Here is a 16,471-nt window from a genome sequence, read left to right on the forward strand (position 1 = left end):
CTCGCCCGCCGCTCCGTTCAGGGTGGAGACAAGTGCGTCGTCTGCTACGGCGTCCGCCATGTTCTTGCCCGCTGCGAGCGGCGCATTCTTGGCGCGCTTGTGGATGAGCGGTTTGACGGAAGCAATGCGCTTTTTTTTTATTACTTTGATTACTTCGATGACGAATTTCTCTACTATTAAGAAATATTTTTGCACCGAAAAAATATGTGCGCATTCCCTAAGGCCCCTCTTTTATGCCAGCTCAACTTCGTGTTTCTATTTAATGTCGTTTTAAAGTAGTTGTTTGGAAGTACCCTCGTAAAACGCGTTGCAACCAGTGAGCAGCGGCCTGGCGTGTATTTTTTACGAACTGTAAATACAGAAATTAAGTTGCGCGGCAATAACTTTGTTTCACAGTGAGAAATGATGCGTTTAACACAAGCGATCATAGAGGAATGCAAAAATTGCTATGCTGCCAGCATATTTCTGTTCTTCGCGAACAGTTACGCCGTGAACCTGTGTTACTTGTGAGCATGTTGGTATGCAGCTCTGGAAATTCCTATTGCATAAGAAGATGCCGGTGGTAAAGAAAAGAGGTCAATAAGTGACGAGTAGATACGTGATTTCAGTCACAACGTTTGTGTCGCTATGCAGGTTTTTATTATGTCAGCTGTCAGGAGGTGTCAATTGTCACAGGTCTTTCGTAGATCTCAGACCAACGACCAGAAACTACAAAGAAGCCTTGAATTAACTTGAACAAAATAAATTAGAATGTCAGATTGCTGCTCAGCTCGATAAGTTGAAAAAAAAGCGGAAAACTTGTACAGACACAAGGTGAAAAATCAGCACGCACAGCAAAGTAAGAATAAACACATGAATGAAAACTATATTAAAAGAGTAACCCAAATGAAACGAAAGTTTTTTTAATTCTGGCGATATGCATTAAAATTTAATTTCAGTATTCACTGTAGGCTCACTCCTGCACACGTCTTGCTTGCATGCCCGTCAAGTCCCGTTGCCGCGGCTTGACGCAGGTGCACACGCAGCCCCAGTCTCGCGTAGTTTGACACAAAGAGCTTTTCCACTGTTTCTTTGTGTTCCTGACAGGCGCCCGTTACGCCGCACCGCAACATATTTGTCAAGTATGCGGTTACAGCCTTCAAAGGAGATTTCATGGTGAAAATGCTTTCCGTCCAGGTGGTGATACCATTAAAATGTTTCTCGCAAGATTTGAGAACTAGCATGACTGCATCGCTTGGGTAATGAAGGTTGCTGCCTTCAGAGACGTATTCCTTGAGGGACGTCAAGTACGCATGCTCACTGCTGCTTGAGCCTAACAATGCAGGTTTGCACTTCTCGCAGTGGTCAATAGGTTTGAGGATCCCTTTGATAAGAAACCCACCGATATGAAACAAAATCTCGCACTCAGCTGATGTTAGCTCTTCGACAAACGGGATCTCCGCGTCGTCGATAGCTTCAATATCGGCTGCCGCTTCTTCTTGCATACCTGCCGACAGCAGGTCGATCAGGTACTGTGCGTCATCGACATCGTAGCTAGTCGTTGACGGTGTGTGGAAGAATTGGCTGACACAAACACCTTGAGTGATTACTGCACAACGGCACGCAGCAGCCGGGCATTTTGTGCCGACAACACCCAGCGAACTCGTCGCAGCAACGTCCTATAGCACCTGCACCGTGCAGCGCGCGCGGCGGGCATGAACATGGCGGCGGTGGCTAGAACGAACCGGTTCTGGCGGCACCGGCGCCGTCAAAGAATGTCTCCACCCTGAACGGAGCGGCGGGCGAGGAGGACATCGAGGCACCCTACTGAGCCCTTTCCCGCGGCGACCCCTACAGGTACTTATGTACCAGCGAGTTTTCAAACGGCTTGTTTCCTTATTTGGGGTGAGGGGGTAGGGGCGAGCTGCTGCCGGTTTCACTTGTTGCTTGCAGCGGCAGTTTAGCGAAAACAAAACACAAGCCACGCGTGTGCGTGCTATGTTGAAGTGTGCATGTGCATTTAAATGGCCAGAGTCTGCAGTCGTCGAGGTATCGAAAGAAAACGTCTTTAAACGCCGAGATCTGTGTCTCGAAACCTTGCCCCGCGACTTTCCCTGTCCACTGTTATCATCAGCCAGTGTTGGAAATACGACGCAAGATACGTGAGGAGCAATCGTCCCCCCCCCCCCTTTTTTTTTTTTTTGCGGTCTGCATCCGCTCAATGCCGGCGTGCTTCATTAGAGGCCATTTAGTTTTACCGTGCATAAACTTCGTGCTTCTCCTAAAATGACGCATACTTACGCGGGGTATGCATGCAGACAGTCAAGCCAAAAGTGTAGTGCTGACGAAAAATAAGAAAAAAAAGAAGAAGAAAAATCTAGTCCGATCTATAGGAATCAGTGTGCTTAAAGATTTAGAGCCTGCGTAGACTATGCAAAATGTAAAATCGTCAACTTGCGGTGAATGTACGATAACGCATGCCTTTGCATGGACGCCATCAAAAATGCGCTAGTGTCGAAAAATTGTCGCGCAGCCGTTACTATAGCAACGTTTCCACGACCTGTACAAAGTCGGGTCGAGTGGGTTTGTTGGGACCGCTCGCCAGGTTCACGTATAAACGATACCGGGCCGTCCCGAGGCAAGTTCGGTGAAGCCGCCCGTGAGCTGGCTGCCAGCTTGGCGAGGTGCATGGTGCTTGTAAACGCGATCGGGTCGCGCTGGGTCAGTTCGACTTCTGAATCTACCCACTCGCGTTAAGTTCATGTCCCGAAGCTATCACGTCATGCCGAGGGTGGCCTTTTGAATCCGCGTGCCCTTTGATTAGAAGAGTCCTCGGCTTGATTGAATGAGATGTGCTCGGTTATTCATTTTGCTAGGTGTATTGTCGGGTGAGTTAGTATGTACAAACGGCGCAGCAAGATGAGCCTAATACGACAAATCGTAGGTATTTGTGGCTTTCCTTAAGTTTTATTTAATCATTATATTTTCGTCCCAATTGCTGAGAATACTATTGCGATGTTTGCAATACTCACTACTCTGTGTTTGCTCGAGACTAGTGAGCACTCCGATGGAAAGGGAAGTGTTCGCTTTCCTGTCTTACTGCATGCATCGCAATGCAGAAATCCTTTCACTCGGAATCCACGGCATTTGAGAGGAGAGGCTCCCATTTTTAGGGATCAGGGCCTGTACTCGCAAAAGTGTCTTACGCTAGATTTTTTCGTAACCGAAAATTCCGGCCAAACATGACGGAGAGGTTGTTGTTGTTACACTAAATTCATACATATTTATTTATAGTCAATTGTATTATGTGTAGTAATATCCGTTCTCTGTGTTTTTGCTTATTACCACCCATGCTTGCGAATGCTTATTACTGTATGAATTGAGTCGGTTGTTCAGATATCTTCAATATTACTTGTCGTACTGCTTCTAATGTACTAGCTCTTCGTATTTCCTGTTGAAAAAGAAATTAATCATGGGGTTTTACGTGCCAAAACAACTTTCTGATTATTAGGCATGCCGCAGTGGAGGACTCCGGAAATTTTGACCACCTGGGGTTCTTCTAACTAGCACTTAAATCTAAGCACACGGGTGTTGCCGCATTTCGCCCCCATCAAAATGCGGCCGCCGTGGCCGGGATTCGATCCCGCGACCTCGTGCTCAGCAGCCGAACACCATAGCCACTGAGCAACCACGGCGGGTTTCCTGTTGAAGGCCCCGGTGCAATCTTTGATCGTGGGTCCCTCTGCTGTATTATATACTACCTCTATTTTCCATTTTTGCAACGAATAATTAATTCTGAAAAAAAAAGGTACCGCGGCCAATGGCAAGGAACACTTAGGAACAAAAGCTTTAATTCGGCACCCAGATTTCTTAAATTTGGGTCTTCATAAAAAAAAAGAAAGAAGTCACCTCTGTGACTGGAATTAATATGTAATAAGTTTGTACGTTATGTAAAACCGTATAGGATACACCAATCTGAAGCACTACACTTTTAAAAAAGTTTGCACACTTTGGGGCTTATTATCTTGCCCCACAACGATAATCGTCATCTGCCTTGCTTGCGTTTCCTTTCATGAAAAATCTGCACTTGCTACTTTCTTGTCGAGAAGGCTATGTCACGCTGATAACAGGCATGTCATTCGTGACCTGAAATTATAGGTCTCGCAGCGTTAAAGAAGGGAAACTCAAGCACGGCAGTTGAGGATTATCTTTGCGGGACAAGATGTATGTCCTAAAGGGTGCAAGCTTGTTTAAAGAGTGTAGCTACACTCTACAAAAAGTTTACACCCTTTGGGGTGCATATCTGCCACACAACGATAATCGTCATCTGCCTTGCTTGCGTTTTCTTTTTTGAAAATGCCGCGCCCGCTGCTTTCCTGTCGGGAATGCTATGTCATGCTGATAACTCGCATGCCGTTCGTGACCTGAAATTATCGGTCTCGCAGCGTTAAAGAAAGGAAACTCAAGCAAGGCAGTTGACGATTATCATTGCGGGACCAGATACGCCCCAAAGGGTGCAACCTGGCCAGCCGGCAACGATGTCAAAAAATTGCAAGTGTGGTCCGGCGACAGCCTGCATCAAAGCAGCAGCATATCATTCAGCAGAATTAAGGCGCATTTACTTCGTGAGTTCGGGATAAACTACCCGTGCAGTACGGATGCATTTTGTTGCACACAATCACTGTCGATAAAGTCTTTCGATCACAAACCGCAGACAGTAGTCCTTCTTTAAGAACCCCCGCGAAACCCGCATTAATGGGCAAGCAGAAAACGAAAAAAAAGAAAGAAAATAAAGTGTTACTATGTTATAGTCATGCACATTATAGGAAACGAAGGTACATTCTAATACAATCACAGGGTTTAAAATAATATGACGGACCTCGAGCGCAGCAAAACATGCGACGAAGGTACAAGCTCCGAGCCCCTACATATTAGCTGCATTAGTATACTCCGCCAGCGCTCGATACAAGCGAGCTATGAATGTACGTCCCGCAAGAATAATAAAAAAGAAAAAAGAAAGCACAACACATGCAGTACACGAAATACAGGCGAGCTAAACCGTTCAGAGTGTTTCAATTTTCATTGCTTACCTGCACGTTGATGGAGAAAAAGCCCTTGCGGTTACGGAAGACCTCCGCGTCGTCACCGCCGGGGCTTTTAATGCGCACGTGTGTGCAATCAACGCATCCGGTTACGCCAGGAAATTCAGCCACTTCATAAAAATCCCGCATCACTTTGGGAAGTCTGGCCGACTGCGGGAAGCGCACCAGCATCGGGCGCAGGTGCTTCGCGATGAGCAGAGTCATCTTTCCAACTGCGCGGCACACTGTTGACTGAGGAATGCGGACCAGATCCCCGGTGACTGTTTGAAACGTGCCAGCACCGTAAAACCTCAGAGCCATCAGCAACTGCAGCATGGGAGGCACAGGCTGTCCTCTGTTGTCTCCGCTTTCCCGGATAGGCAACATGGCGAGAAGCTGTCGCACGGCGTTCTTCGTGAATCTGTAGCGACCGAGGAATTGTTGGTCGTCGTACAGCTCCATCGGATTCCCTCGGTCACGTAGGGCGGGTCGCGGAATTCTTGGCAAGGAATGCGCCTCTGAAAATGCTGTATCCATGGCGTGGCAAGCAAACTCGAAAGCAGCTAACCTGCGCGCGACATCCGTTCGGGAGGCTGCCATGTTGGAATACCGCACGAAGTCAGTTTCAAGTTAGCCCGGGAGCAGACTTGAAACGCGGGCGGACTTCGACCCAGCCAAGTCGTTCGCAAGTCGTCCGCAAGTTCGAGAACGATTTAAGACGCGCGGCGAAGCTGTCTTGAGACTGCCAGAAGTCAAGTTCGAGCCAAGTTAGATCTCTGCATTCGGGGGTTAAACTCTTCGAGTTGTATCTTGCCACACAACAATAAACGTCATCTGTATTAACCGCATTTCCTTTCCTTAACGGTGCGAGCCCAGTACTTCCCAGTAACGAACGGCATGCGCGTTATCAGCATCACATAGCATTGCCGACAGGAAAGTAGCGGCCGCGGCGTTTTCAAGAAAGGAAACACAATCAAGGCAGGTGACGATTATCGTTGTGGCAGATATGCACCCCAAAGGGTGTAAACTTTTTTTAGAGTGTAGTGTGTAGGGCTTTTCCGGAACTCGCGTAAAATACGCTATAACTTAACTTACAATTAAGGAATGCTTGACAGCGGGCTACTTGGCTCCAGAGAACGCACGGTGCAATGAAGGCGTTTTTAGCTTGCCCCAGACGCGCTGGCCTCAACGAGATGCTTCAGTTTGCTGTGTGTGTTGTGGCGCGTATCCGCGACGTGCACTCTGCTACGACTTCATTTTTCATCATGCCCATCTGGAGTAGCATGCCAGACTATGGCAAACATCTGCGGAATTCTTTAAGGAATATAACATAACACAATGTTGTGCGCCAAGTTTACGAAAGAAGGCTTCCACTGACGGGGCGGAACTTGCACGCACGACAGGAAGCGCGTGTGACCTTTCTTGTAGCAACTATAAATTATTCATAGCTTTAGCGCCCAAGATTAAATTTATATTTTTATGGAAACTGCAAAGTAATGCATCGCATCTGTCCGCTCCAGAGAAGAAAGCGATATAGTTTTATAAAAATGTCATATTAATTTCTTGGTGCACGGCTACGTCTTTGTGAACTTTCTGCCTCATGTTATTTTTTTACCGGTTTCGGAAAGCTTTTGTAAAATATCGCAGGCCTCCGAGCAAAAGTCTGCGCAGTCGGTATAATTTTTCTCTTAAATTTATTTCCTCTCCTACATGTAACCGATTTCACTAAAATATGTTTTTTAACGACTGTCGAATGAGACAATTTCTGCGTTTCACACGTAGAAAGCTGCAGAGTCGGCGCCGATGTTCGTCTTAAAAGGACAGGCAACCGCACGGAGCATAATTCGGCATAACCCCGCTTATGAAAAGATTGGTTATGGTACTGGTTACAACGAGCCACGTCCAACTCATTAAACGTCGGTTTATATTTTTAATTCTTCACTAAAAGTCGCGAAAGATGACCTTTGGCGCCCCACGCGGCAAGAACATGAAGACGCATAAGATGACTGTCATGTGATCTTCTATTAGTGTGCACGGTTCCATGGTCTTTTTATTAGTACTGAAATGCAGTACGCGCTTTTTTCTCTTGTAAGCTTTGTGTAACTTGCAATGCGCAGATAGGCCTTCGTTTGTAATGAGTAGAAAAGTGGTGCTGCCTGCGCCTTCGCTGGGTCGGCATGGCTCGTCGATGGACGACGACGACGGGGGCCAGCCAGCCATGACGTAGGCATAGACTTGGGGAAAAACGCGGTGCAAGTGTAAGAAAGGCCTGTGCAACAACGTCAACTTATTGTACCAGTTTTCTGTTTTCAAAAGAGGTTGATAAAGGTGAAAACGTAGGTAGTTAACCTTTGTTGCACGCAATACTGTGAAGGCAGAATGATGGGCGGCTTTCAGAATGTGCGAGGCGAGCTATCGGCATAGCTCTCTCTTGTCGTTGTTGCTGCAGGAGGCACTCTTTCCTCTTTAGAGGCTGTTCAGATCGAGATAATTCTGCTTACAAAATGTCCAAGCGCTGTCTAAAGTAACCGCTGCAGGCGTAAACACTGCCGAGGGTGAGCGTTTTAAAAAAACTAGCTCCTTAAAAATCGTTTGTCAGTCAGCTGGGTCGTCGCGAACTGAGGGCACACTAGTGATAACGAATGCTTTCTTCTCTCTCCGTGGGCAAGCAGTGCAACTATACGCAGGAACACGGCAGCAAAAATGAAAAATATGCTGTCACTTGCAGAGAGGACAATGCGGGGTTCGACTTTGGGCACGCACGAAAGCCCTGCATACACGCGGCCGACCTGTGGCGATGCTTCCATTTTGGGGCTCGCGCTTTGCGTTTTGGTTCACGTGTGAGTTTGTGTCGATCGTGCTGCCTTGCAGTCCTTTTTATCCTCGTATACACTTTCCTCCGTGCAGCGCGTAGCCAACCTGGCACCAAATTCACAGAGCTTTTCGTTCGCGTGTGTTCTTTGTAATTGGCTAGCCGCCTTTGTTAATAATATGTCCAGCATTAGGATTGTCTGGAATTTTTGCTCCCGAAAAATTCTAGTGGAAAAGGTTCTTGTGAATACAGGCACATAACTTTAACCCTGGCTGGCCTCCGTGCCTTCCTACACATCGTTCATCTTTCTCTCTCTCTCACTTTGAATTCGCATTCCACAGAAGGCTTTCTTTCTTTTTTCTAAGTCTATCTCTTTCGCAGCTTACTTAGCTTGGAAGAAACGAGAGCCTCTGGCTATCTCTCAGACGAGGCGAAAGTTTACTGTTCCTCACAGCTGACCATGCACGCCGACCACCCACGTGGTGCCGTTTCGCTTCTCGGCCTTCCTTCCTTTCTTTCGTGCTGAGCAGTCCCGACCGTCTCGTCTCACCGGGGCGCGCTGTCGCGACGAGGGGCTCCACGCAGTATGGAGACGAGAACAGCACTTACTGTCTGCAGCTGTCGTCCGCGGGGGCGGAGCCTGGGGCGAATAAAAATACCAGTGTTGGGAATGTTCGCAACCAGCCAGGACCATAAAATTCGAGGTTTCGAATTGCCCGAGCCAGGCGCGTGTTCCGGAGCGTTCTTTAAGTACTGCGGGCTGCAGCGTGGAGGCGAAGCTGCGCGCGAACGTACGCCGGGAATGCGATTCCACTGTCATTGCCTGGTACGTTATACATAGCTAAAGTTCGTGTGGCCTTCTACAACGCGTGTACGATCGTAGTTTTTTCTCCTTCGACCACTCGCAGATGCCGGCAGCGATCACGACCATACTTGAGCTGTGTCACGTGCGAGCGAATGGAGCGTCGACGGCAGGGTCACTAACGCACTAAGCTTAAGCACACCTACGTCCACTTGTTCATGCTGAGCTGTTGCTTCAAGTCATACCGTTGTACGCCAGCTGGCGTAGTTCCCAGGGTACTGCAAGGGGCAGTGGGACAAACTCGAGTCTACATGAAATCGACGTTAACCGAGTCAAAACGAGCCTATGAAACGTGAAACGGTTGCTGCGACGCGGTTCTCAATGCGACACTCATGAAATATGGGTATGAGACTAGCTTTCACTTTGTACTCGGTGATCAGGGTTTGCCGGGGATTTTTCTGAGGCTGTTTTAAGCAACGATCCATGGCATTCGGTTTCAATTTCTTTTTTTCTTTTTTCGCTCTTCGCCGCTGACATGGATGGGCTCGATCTGTGATCGGTGTTAGAGAAGAAGGCTGGCGACTGAAGTGGCTCGCTACGAAAACGGCCTCCCGTTTTTCCTTCCGAAATTCCAGTGTCGTGGACGAGCTTCTCGGATTGAATTAAGCCGAGTACTCATGGAGCTGGATTCGCCAAATTGTTGTTACCACACCGACCGCAACAGTGTTCGTCATTCGTTCGGCGAGTTCAGTAAAACGTAGTTTGTGATAACAATTCGCTGGTGCCAGCCGTTACCCGCCCTAATACCGTACGGGCGACTTTTGAGCGAAGAGCTGCATCAGAAGTTTCGTCGGTGGTCGTTCGGATGCAACAACCCATATTTCACGAAGACAAGTTTCGCTGGCGAAGCAGCTGCGAAAGAAAATTTCGTTGTTCTTTACTCTCTGTTGGAAGAGCCCTAGAAATGATACAAAAAAGAAAGAACATAGCTCCCGAAACTATTCGCGTAACAGCTTCAAGACAGATCACCGCATAGCTTCCAAGCGGCTTCGGGGACGTATTTCGATACAATCACGAGCTTAGCACGTGTAAATATAGGAAGCCTAGACGTCTTTGTATAGTGACAGCAATTTCTGGAAACACGTTACTGCGTGATAACGTTTTCGTGCGTTTCGCCAATTAACAATAAAGCTCCCATTTCTTATTTGCGACCCAAGGTGCATGGGGCTGCTCAACTATATAACGCGTTTCTGTCTCTCGCCAGTAAATGCGCTTAAGAAAAAAAAAGAAGTCAGAACGAAACACGCAAACAAATACGCATCGCAAGAAGGTATTTAGAGATCCAACCTTGCTCGCTGATACGTACCCTGACGCGGTTCGCATCTGGCTTTCGCGGACCTTGCCCGTGTGGCTTCTCTCCCTGAGGCTCTGTTATTATTATTATTATTATTATTTTGCATATTCTGTTCGCTCTTTCACTTATTGTCGCCACTTGTTAACTTTTTTTATTATTTCTTTGCCTTGCGTGCCACCCTCTGGCGACAGCCGGCTACCCCTGGCACGCCAGGAATGCTATCTGGGAGCGCGGAGGTGCGACTGTGCGCCCGCCTCGCATGCCTCTGTCGCAGCGGTCAGCTGTGGGCACCCCCCCCCCCCCCCACCCCTCCTTCCCTTCTTCTTTTACCTTCGCCCCTGCTGACCTGTCCCTGACTTGCCGGCCAACGGTTGTTTGGTCCTCCCCGCAATGCTGGGACCAGGCTATTGTGGCGTGGTAATGGAAGACGTTCGGAGTGCTCCAGAAAAACGACTCGAGAGAGAGAGAGATAGAGAGAGAGAGAGTGATAGAGAGAGGAATGCCAGAGGGGCAATGGTGGCGCTTGCTTCCTGGGCTACTGGAGATGTTCCGAAGTGAATTGCAAGAACTAGCCTCAAACCCAAAGTGGCGCAGGGACTTGCGTGTTAGCGCGAACTGTGATGATGATGATGACGACGACGACGACATTTATTGGCATACCCTTCGAGACAGAGCGGGGACAAGTAGCCGCCTAGTCTGCCTGACGTGATCTGGTTTTATGAACGCTTATTTCAGTCTAGTATTTTGCCTCTCTCTCTTTCCCTGATATCTTCTCTCTTCATTAAAACCTCTATCTCTATATTATGCAGTTACCTATGCATGTTACAACCCCGGTTCTATCGATCTCTTCCCTGCGTTTTTTCTTTTTTTACACCAATACTCTAAACGCGTCTTGCTTATCTCTACCGCTGACCCGTTAATGCTTTCGTCTGGTTTGAGTACCAGCGCTTCTGGAAAGGGCACGTTTCCAACGCTGGTTCCGAATGCACACTTTGGCATTCCACTGCTAAGACCTTAGTCGTCTCCGGATTTTTGCTGCAGCAGACAGATGTCTCATCTTGTTGCGAATATTTGCTCCGCTATCTTTTGGCCTTAGGCAACCAGCTCGAGCCTCAAATAGCAAAGCACTTCCCTCCGTGTTATAATTGCAGGTGACAGTGCCACCTGCGGGCTAAAGTTGTCCCTTCGATCAACACTGTCATCTTGACCTGCGTCTGACTCGACGGTTTGATTGTTCGGCGATGCGGTTAGTTGCATTACGTGGCCCATGCGAAAACGCACCTTCGACTGAAATTAGTCTGGAACTGATAAAGGCTTTTCGTCTGATGGAACTGATTTAGATATACCGTCCGTCATATAGCTATATTTTGTTCGCTAGGACGTTTGGTGGACGTCGATTCTTATCGCCTACCGCTTATGCGTGCTACCTTCTTTGAGAATACGAGCCCTCATAACGCAGCGCACAGCCAGGCGAGTAACCTCACATGCTAAGTACATTTCAACACGTTCTGAAGATATATCTCTTCGCTGCGTGTAGGCGGTTATTTCTTAAAACGAGGTTCCAGGTTGCTTCGATAGCGTAACGAAGACGTGGCATCGAGATACCTTAGTGGCCTACCCTGAATCCGTGAGTCAGAGGCGCATTTTCGCCGGTGGACATGCGTGCAACCTAGCGCGTAATTTCTGGCTCAGTGGAAACACTGGTGTTAGATCCGCGCTATAAGTTGTCAGCTAGGTGACACCGCGGGGTGAAGTAGTTTGTCAGAGAGTCGAAGGCGTTTTGGAACCGACGGGTGCTATGTAGGTGTGCGATTAGATCCACCACATTTCATGCTGCTTTAAGTTTGCCATACAAGACCCTTTTTGCGTATAATACAGCGAAAGGAACAAATGAATAAATAACTGGAGTGTCACTATAGGTGTCTGGTCTCCCTGCTGCGAACAAAGTGAGCGAGCGTTGGCATGAATGTAGCCGAGGTGCGTTCACACTCCTTCTAAGCCACAGAGGCAGCAAAGAGGGGGGGGGGGAGCAAGAAATGGCCGAAGGCGCGACAGAGCGGCGTGCGGTTTCCTCCGATGCACGGCGCTTTCACGAGGCCACGCTGCGCATCAAAGGGCACGGACAAGAGATCGGCGATTCCACCACCCTTCGCACGATGGAATGCGCCGTCTAGTTGAAGGGCGCCCGCAGAGACGGCTCTCTCGTGCAGCGAAGGGGACAATATCCTCAGCGGGTGCGGTGGGTCCTGCGTCGTGCCCAGTAGACGCTGACCCGAGCTCTAGATCCTGCTGCGAGAAAGCCTTTCGTCTCGAACATGGTCGCATTGCACTGGCCATGGGACAACTTGTTCTTTCTTCTTTTTTTCTTTCCCTTCTCCTTCTGAAAAGGAAGGTTTCGGGTGCCTCTCACCGCCGTGGTTGGGGCTCGGTCCTGCACATCTGACCACGTCAGAGGGCATGGAAGCAGAAAACTCCGTCCGTTCGTTTCAATGAGGGAACTGAAAGGTCCCCAAAAAGTCGTAACCCGCTGCCAGCACACCATTTTCTCCTCCTTTTTCTTCTTTATTCATTTGCGAGTCTGTGTTTCGAGAAACAGCTAGCACTGTTGCTTGTCATAAGACAGGCTTTGTCATCGTTTCTGTAAACGCCTGTAAGGAATATTGTAAAAAGAGGAGTAATACAGAAAATGCGGTATTACGAGCAGTATAGTCACTCGCGTACTATAGCTTCGCGTACTTCGCCTAGCCTGAAAGTATGGTATAGTCGCCCTTTAAAGCGGCTATCGGCCTAATGGAGAGGGTGAGGAAATAGGAGCTCTGCATGCTTATAAATGTTGCGGTCAAAGAATTTACAGTGCCCATCAATGTCTGAGCACACTGTTAATAGCTGGAGTACAATTATCGTGTAGTCTTTTTTTGTAATATCGTTAATTAAGTTTTCTTTGCAATACTTTCGAAATGTTTGCTTGAACAAAAAATCAGAAGTTGCTTGTGAAAATTTTCGCTGCGAGTCACGGTACCATACCTCTTTTCCGAAAGCCAGATCAGTTGACAAAGTTTCAATTTCAATACGCAACTTCAAGCCATGCGGGTCGGCTTGGAGGACATCACGTCATGAGTTTGTAAGCGGCTACCGGAAGAAGTGAAAGCTACCGACGGGTGCTATGTAGCTAGGGAAATGATGGAGCATGTTTTATTAAAATGTGAAGGCACCCCTGGACTCCTTGAAGCCCTTGGGTCCAGCGAGAGCAGGGGGAATGCGAATATGCGAGTGGACATCCCGGCACAGTTTGAGGGACACCCAGGGACGGAGACACTCGTACGTACGACTTCGAATGCGATTGCACTGCGCTGCAATGTATGCAACGAGAAAGACTGTTGCAAAGCACTTGCACCTGTTTTAGCGCTAGGTATCCGGCGGTAGTGCTCGTCTGCCTCCGACAGCAGCAGCAAATGCTCGATTATTTCAACAAAGCTCTGGTGGGAATCGTTCGCAAATTTGTGTAGGGCCCTCTTTCGAGATGAGAACCCATATAAACTTACAACCGCGCGGCGAGTCATGGTATCTCTCTCTATAACGAAAAAAAAAAAAAAAACAGAATTGAGGATATTTGGCGGCACCGCGATTCGCGAACCCAGTACTTCCCGCACACGAGGCGGACGCTTGGGTTTCAAATCTTTTTTACCGTGATTTGGTCAATCTAGCTCCGCAAAGAGCCGTCTGTCGAATGGCGTCCTTTTGTATGGCATCACTTTTCGGGGATGAATCAGAAAGTACTTGCCCCCACTTTTTTTCTAGCCAAGTCACGGCCGTAAATACGAAGTCCACATATCCATTCCCAGCGCTGCACCTTTCTTGGACATGTCCGGCCTTATCTGCCGGTAGCTCCGCGGCAGGGCGCTGCTGTCAGCTGTTTTAGCAACTACTTAAGAGGAAAAAACGAAACCAGGAAAGAAACAATTTATGATAACTCAAAGGGAAGCTCATCACTTTTCGAAGCGAGACCAGGATGCCTTAGAACACGCACCTATAAAGCGAGATATAAGAAGGAAGAAGAAGCATGTGCTTGCTGCCGTTAAGCTAGGGAAACGATGGAGCATGTTTTATTGAAATGTGAAGGCACCCCTGGTCTCCTTGAAGCCCTTGGGTCCAGCGAGAGCAGGCGGAAAGTAAACATGTCCGCAGTATCGGTTAGTAAGAGGCGATTGGAAGATTGGTGGAAGGAAAGTAGAGAAACGACAAACAAAGGAGGCGTACAAAACTAAGTTCACAATAGGGGGTCAGAAAACTTGCTTATGCGAATTCATCGTGCGTTTTTCTTTTTTTCAATTTTTTTCCTTTTTTAACCTAGGTAGGACATTAGGCAGTATAATTGCAAGAGCTTGGTGGCGCACCCCGCCGTCCCGTTTCAATGGTGACGCTCATAACATCCATCCATTCATCCATCCATCCATAAGATAGTGGTTGTGCTTCATGCAGGTCCACGGCATACGAGCAACAAAGTGTTATTCGTTTTCTATCGAAATCCACAGGGAAATTCAGCCCAAGTATGGGGAAAGTTCCGGAATTGAAAATCTAAATAAAGCACGACTTTGGAAATGTTAGTACACCTTTCGCATCAAAACTTTATGAGAACTTTTCACCTATAAACTTTCGGAATTGAAATCATGCGCTCCGTAGATACTGCCGCCTTCGCAGGTGCCGCGACGAGCCCGCTCGCCATCAAAACGCCCTTGAAACTTTGCTCTGATGGGGCTCCTTGCGTTATGTGACTCCCGGTGCATGTGCGTTGCCGTGAAATCTAGCCAGATTTTGCAATGTTTGCCCTGAAATGTCTTTTGGAGCGTGAAAAGGACATTCTAGACAAAATCCAGCATGGTTCCCGGCGCCGGGGGTTGTTTTGGGCGGCGGTGAATGACAGCACGCAAACATTTCGCAGGGGGAGGGGCTGAGCCCTCTAAGCGCACCCCCCCCCCCCCCGGGCTACGCCCTTGCGCGATAGCGTAGTTTACGTGCGGGACGCTGTTTCATTACTCTTTGAATTTCGCCTACATAGTGCACTTAAGTGACTTTATCTATTCACCAAGCTTTGTACGTGCGTCTGAAAAGTGCGAGAGGCACCGCAATGAAAGTTGGGAGCATGTATGTATGTCAGCTGATCGGCGGCGAAATCAGTACAAGCTGTCGACCATAGCCTGAGAGATCTTCCGATCTTTTAATGCCTGCTTGCCCGACTTCAACTAGAGCTTATCATGCCTCTAATATCAGACCACTCCATGGATCCACGCACTAACACTTTCAAATGCAGTTTTTCCCCCGCATGATTGAACAGTGGAACTTGTTACCTGCCGAAGTTCGTTTGTTACCCATTTCTCAGTTTTTAAATGCTATTGCTGATGTATAGTTCCTTCACATTTTTATATTTCTGTGTTCTTGTTTTTGCATATCATAATCAGTTTTCCTCGCATGTACACCCACTCCTGCCATAGCCCTAACGGGCTGCAGTATGTATAAATAAATAAAATAAATAAATAAAATAAATATGCCGTCCCGCTTACCTCCCGACTTCACTGATAGGGGCCGCTGCCATACCGGATCAAATATTCGCAATTGGATGAGCCATGCGCATCCTGTAGCAGAAATCGGGAGACCACTCAGCACATCCCAATGGAATACGAAGGGATACATCCAGCGAGACCAGTACGTAGCGTACAATTACCAGAATAATTTAATGTAGACGGAAATATCAGCCCGTCAGCAGTCGAGATAAGCAAGAGACGTTTACCGGATTGGTGGAAGGGAAGAGACTGATACGACCGGATCTGTGACATGTGTAGGCAGCGGCACAAGGTGGATAAAGAAGATTAAAGAGATGTATATGAACGTGGCAGAAGGAAAAGCATTGATAGCATGCCTGAGAAAGTTAAGTTATGCGGTTTTACGTGCCAAAACCACTTTCTGATTATGAGGCATGCCATAGTGGGGAACTCCGGAAATTTGGACCTCCTGGGTCCACCTAAATCTAAGTACACGGGTGTTTTAGCATTTCGCGCCCATGGAAATGCGGTGGCCGTGGCCGGGATTCGTCCCCGCCGCCACGTGCTTAGCAGCCCAACACCATGGTGTTGCGACTCGGGGTCCGAAGACGTGAAATTTGCTTTGCGTCGTGGAGGAGTGAGTGAACGTGAGGCTGGGTCCGATATTCAGGACGTTTTGTAAACATGTTTATATTTACATATGTACAATAAAATGCAAAGTAATACAGAAAAGTTGACGATGAAGTTGTAGTCGCCGATCACTCCCGCCGTCCGTTGCCCCTTTTATGCCTTGCGTGATCATTGTTCAGTCACTTCCCCCAATCCGGCGTCAGGAGACCGATGACATCAGGTCCCACCAATCCGGATGTCGGTTGCCCTTTTCCTAAAAAGGGAACTTGGTCAGAA

The 16,471-nt window shown here is 48.0% G+C and overlaps 2 protein-coding genes across 4 annotated transcripts in view; one reads left to right on the top strand and one right to left on the bottom strand.

Moving 5' to 3' along the window:
- LOC126518564 (uncharacterized) overlaps positions 1 to 16,471 on the top strand; it is a 218,275-nt gene that overhangs the window by 111,493 nt on the left and 90,311 nt on the right. The gene's annotated exons all lie outside the window — the stretch shown is intronic.
- LOC140219868 (putative nuclease HARBI1) lies at positions 4,442 to 5,843 on the bottom strand. The gene is made up of 2 exons (XM_072289900.1): positions 5,070 to 5,843; positions 4,442 to 4,552 (listed from the first exon to the last, which is right to left on the bottom strand). Exons 1-2 carry the CDS (start codon positions 5,658 to 5,660, stop codon positions 4,442 to 4,444), a joined length of 702 nt encoding a protein of 233 aa, XP_072146001.1. The 5' UTR covers positions 5,661 to 5,843.

The sequence above is a fragment of the Dermacentor andersoni genome, chromosome 1 (genome assembly GCF_023375885.2).
Source record: "Dermacentor andersoni chromosome 1, qqDerAnde1_hic_scaffold, whole genome shotgun sequence".
Classification (NCBI taxonomy): Eukaryota; Metazoa; Arthropoda; class Arachnida; order Ixodida; family Ixodidae; genus Dermacentor; species Dermacentor andersoni.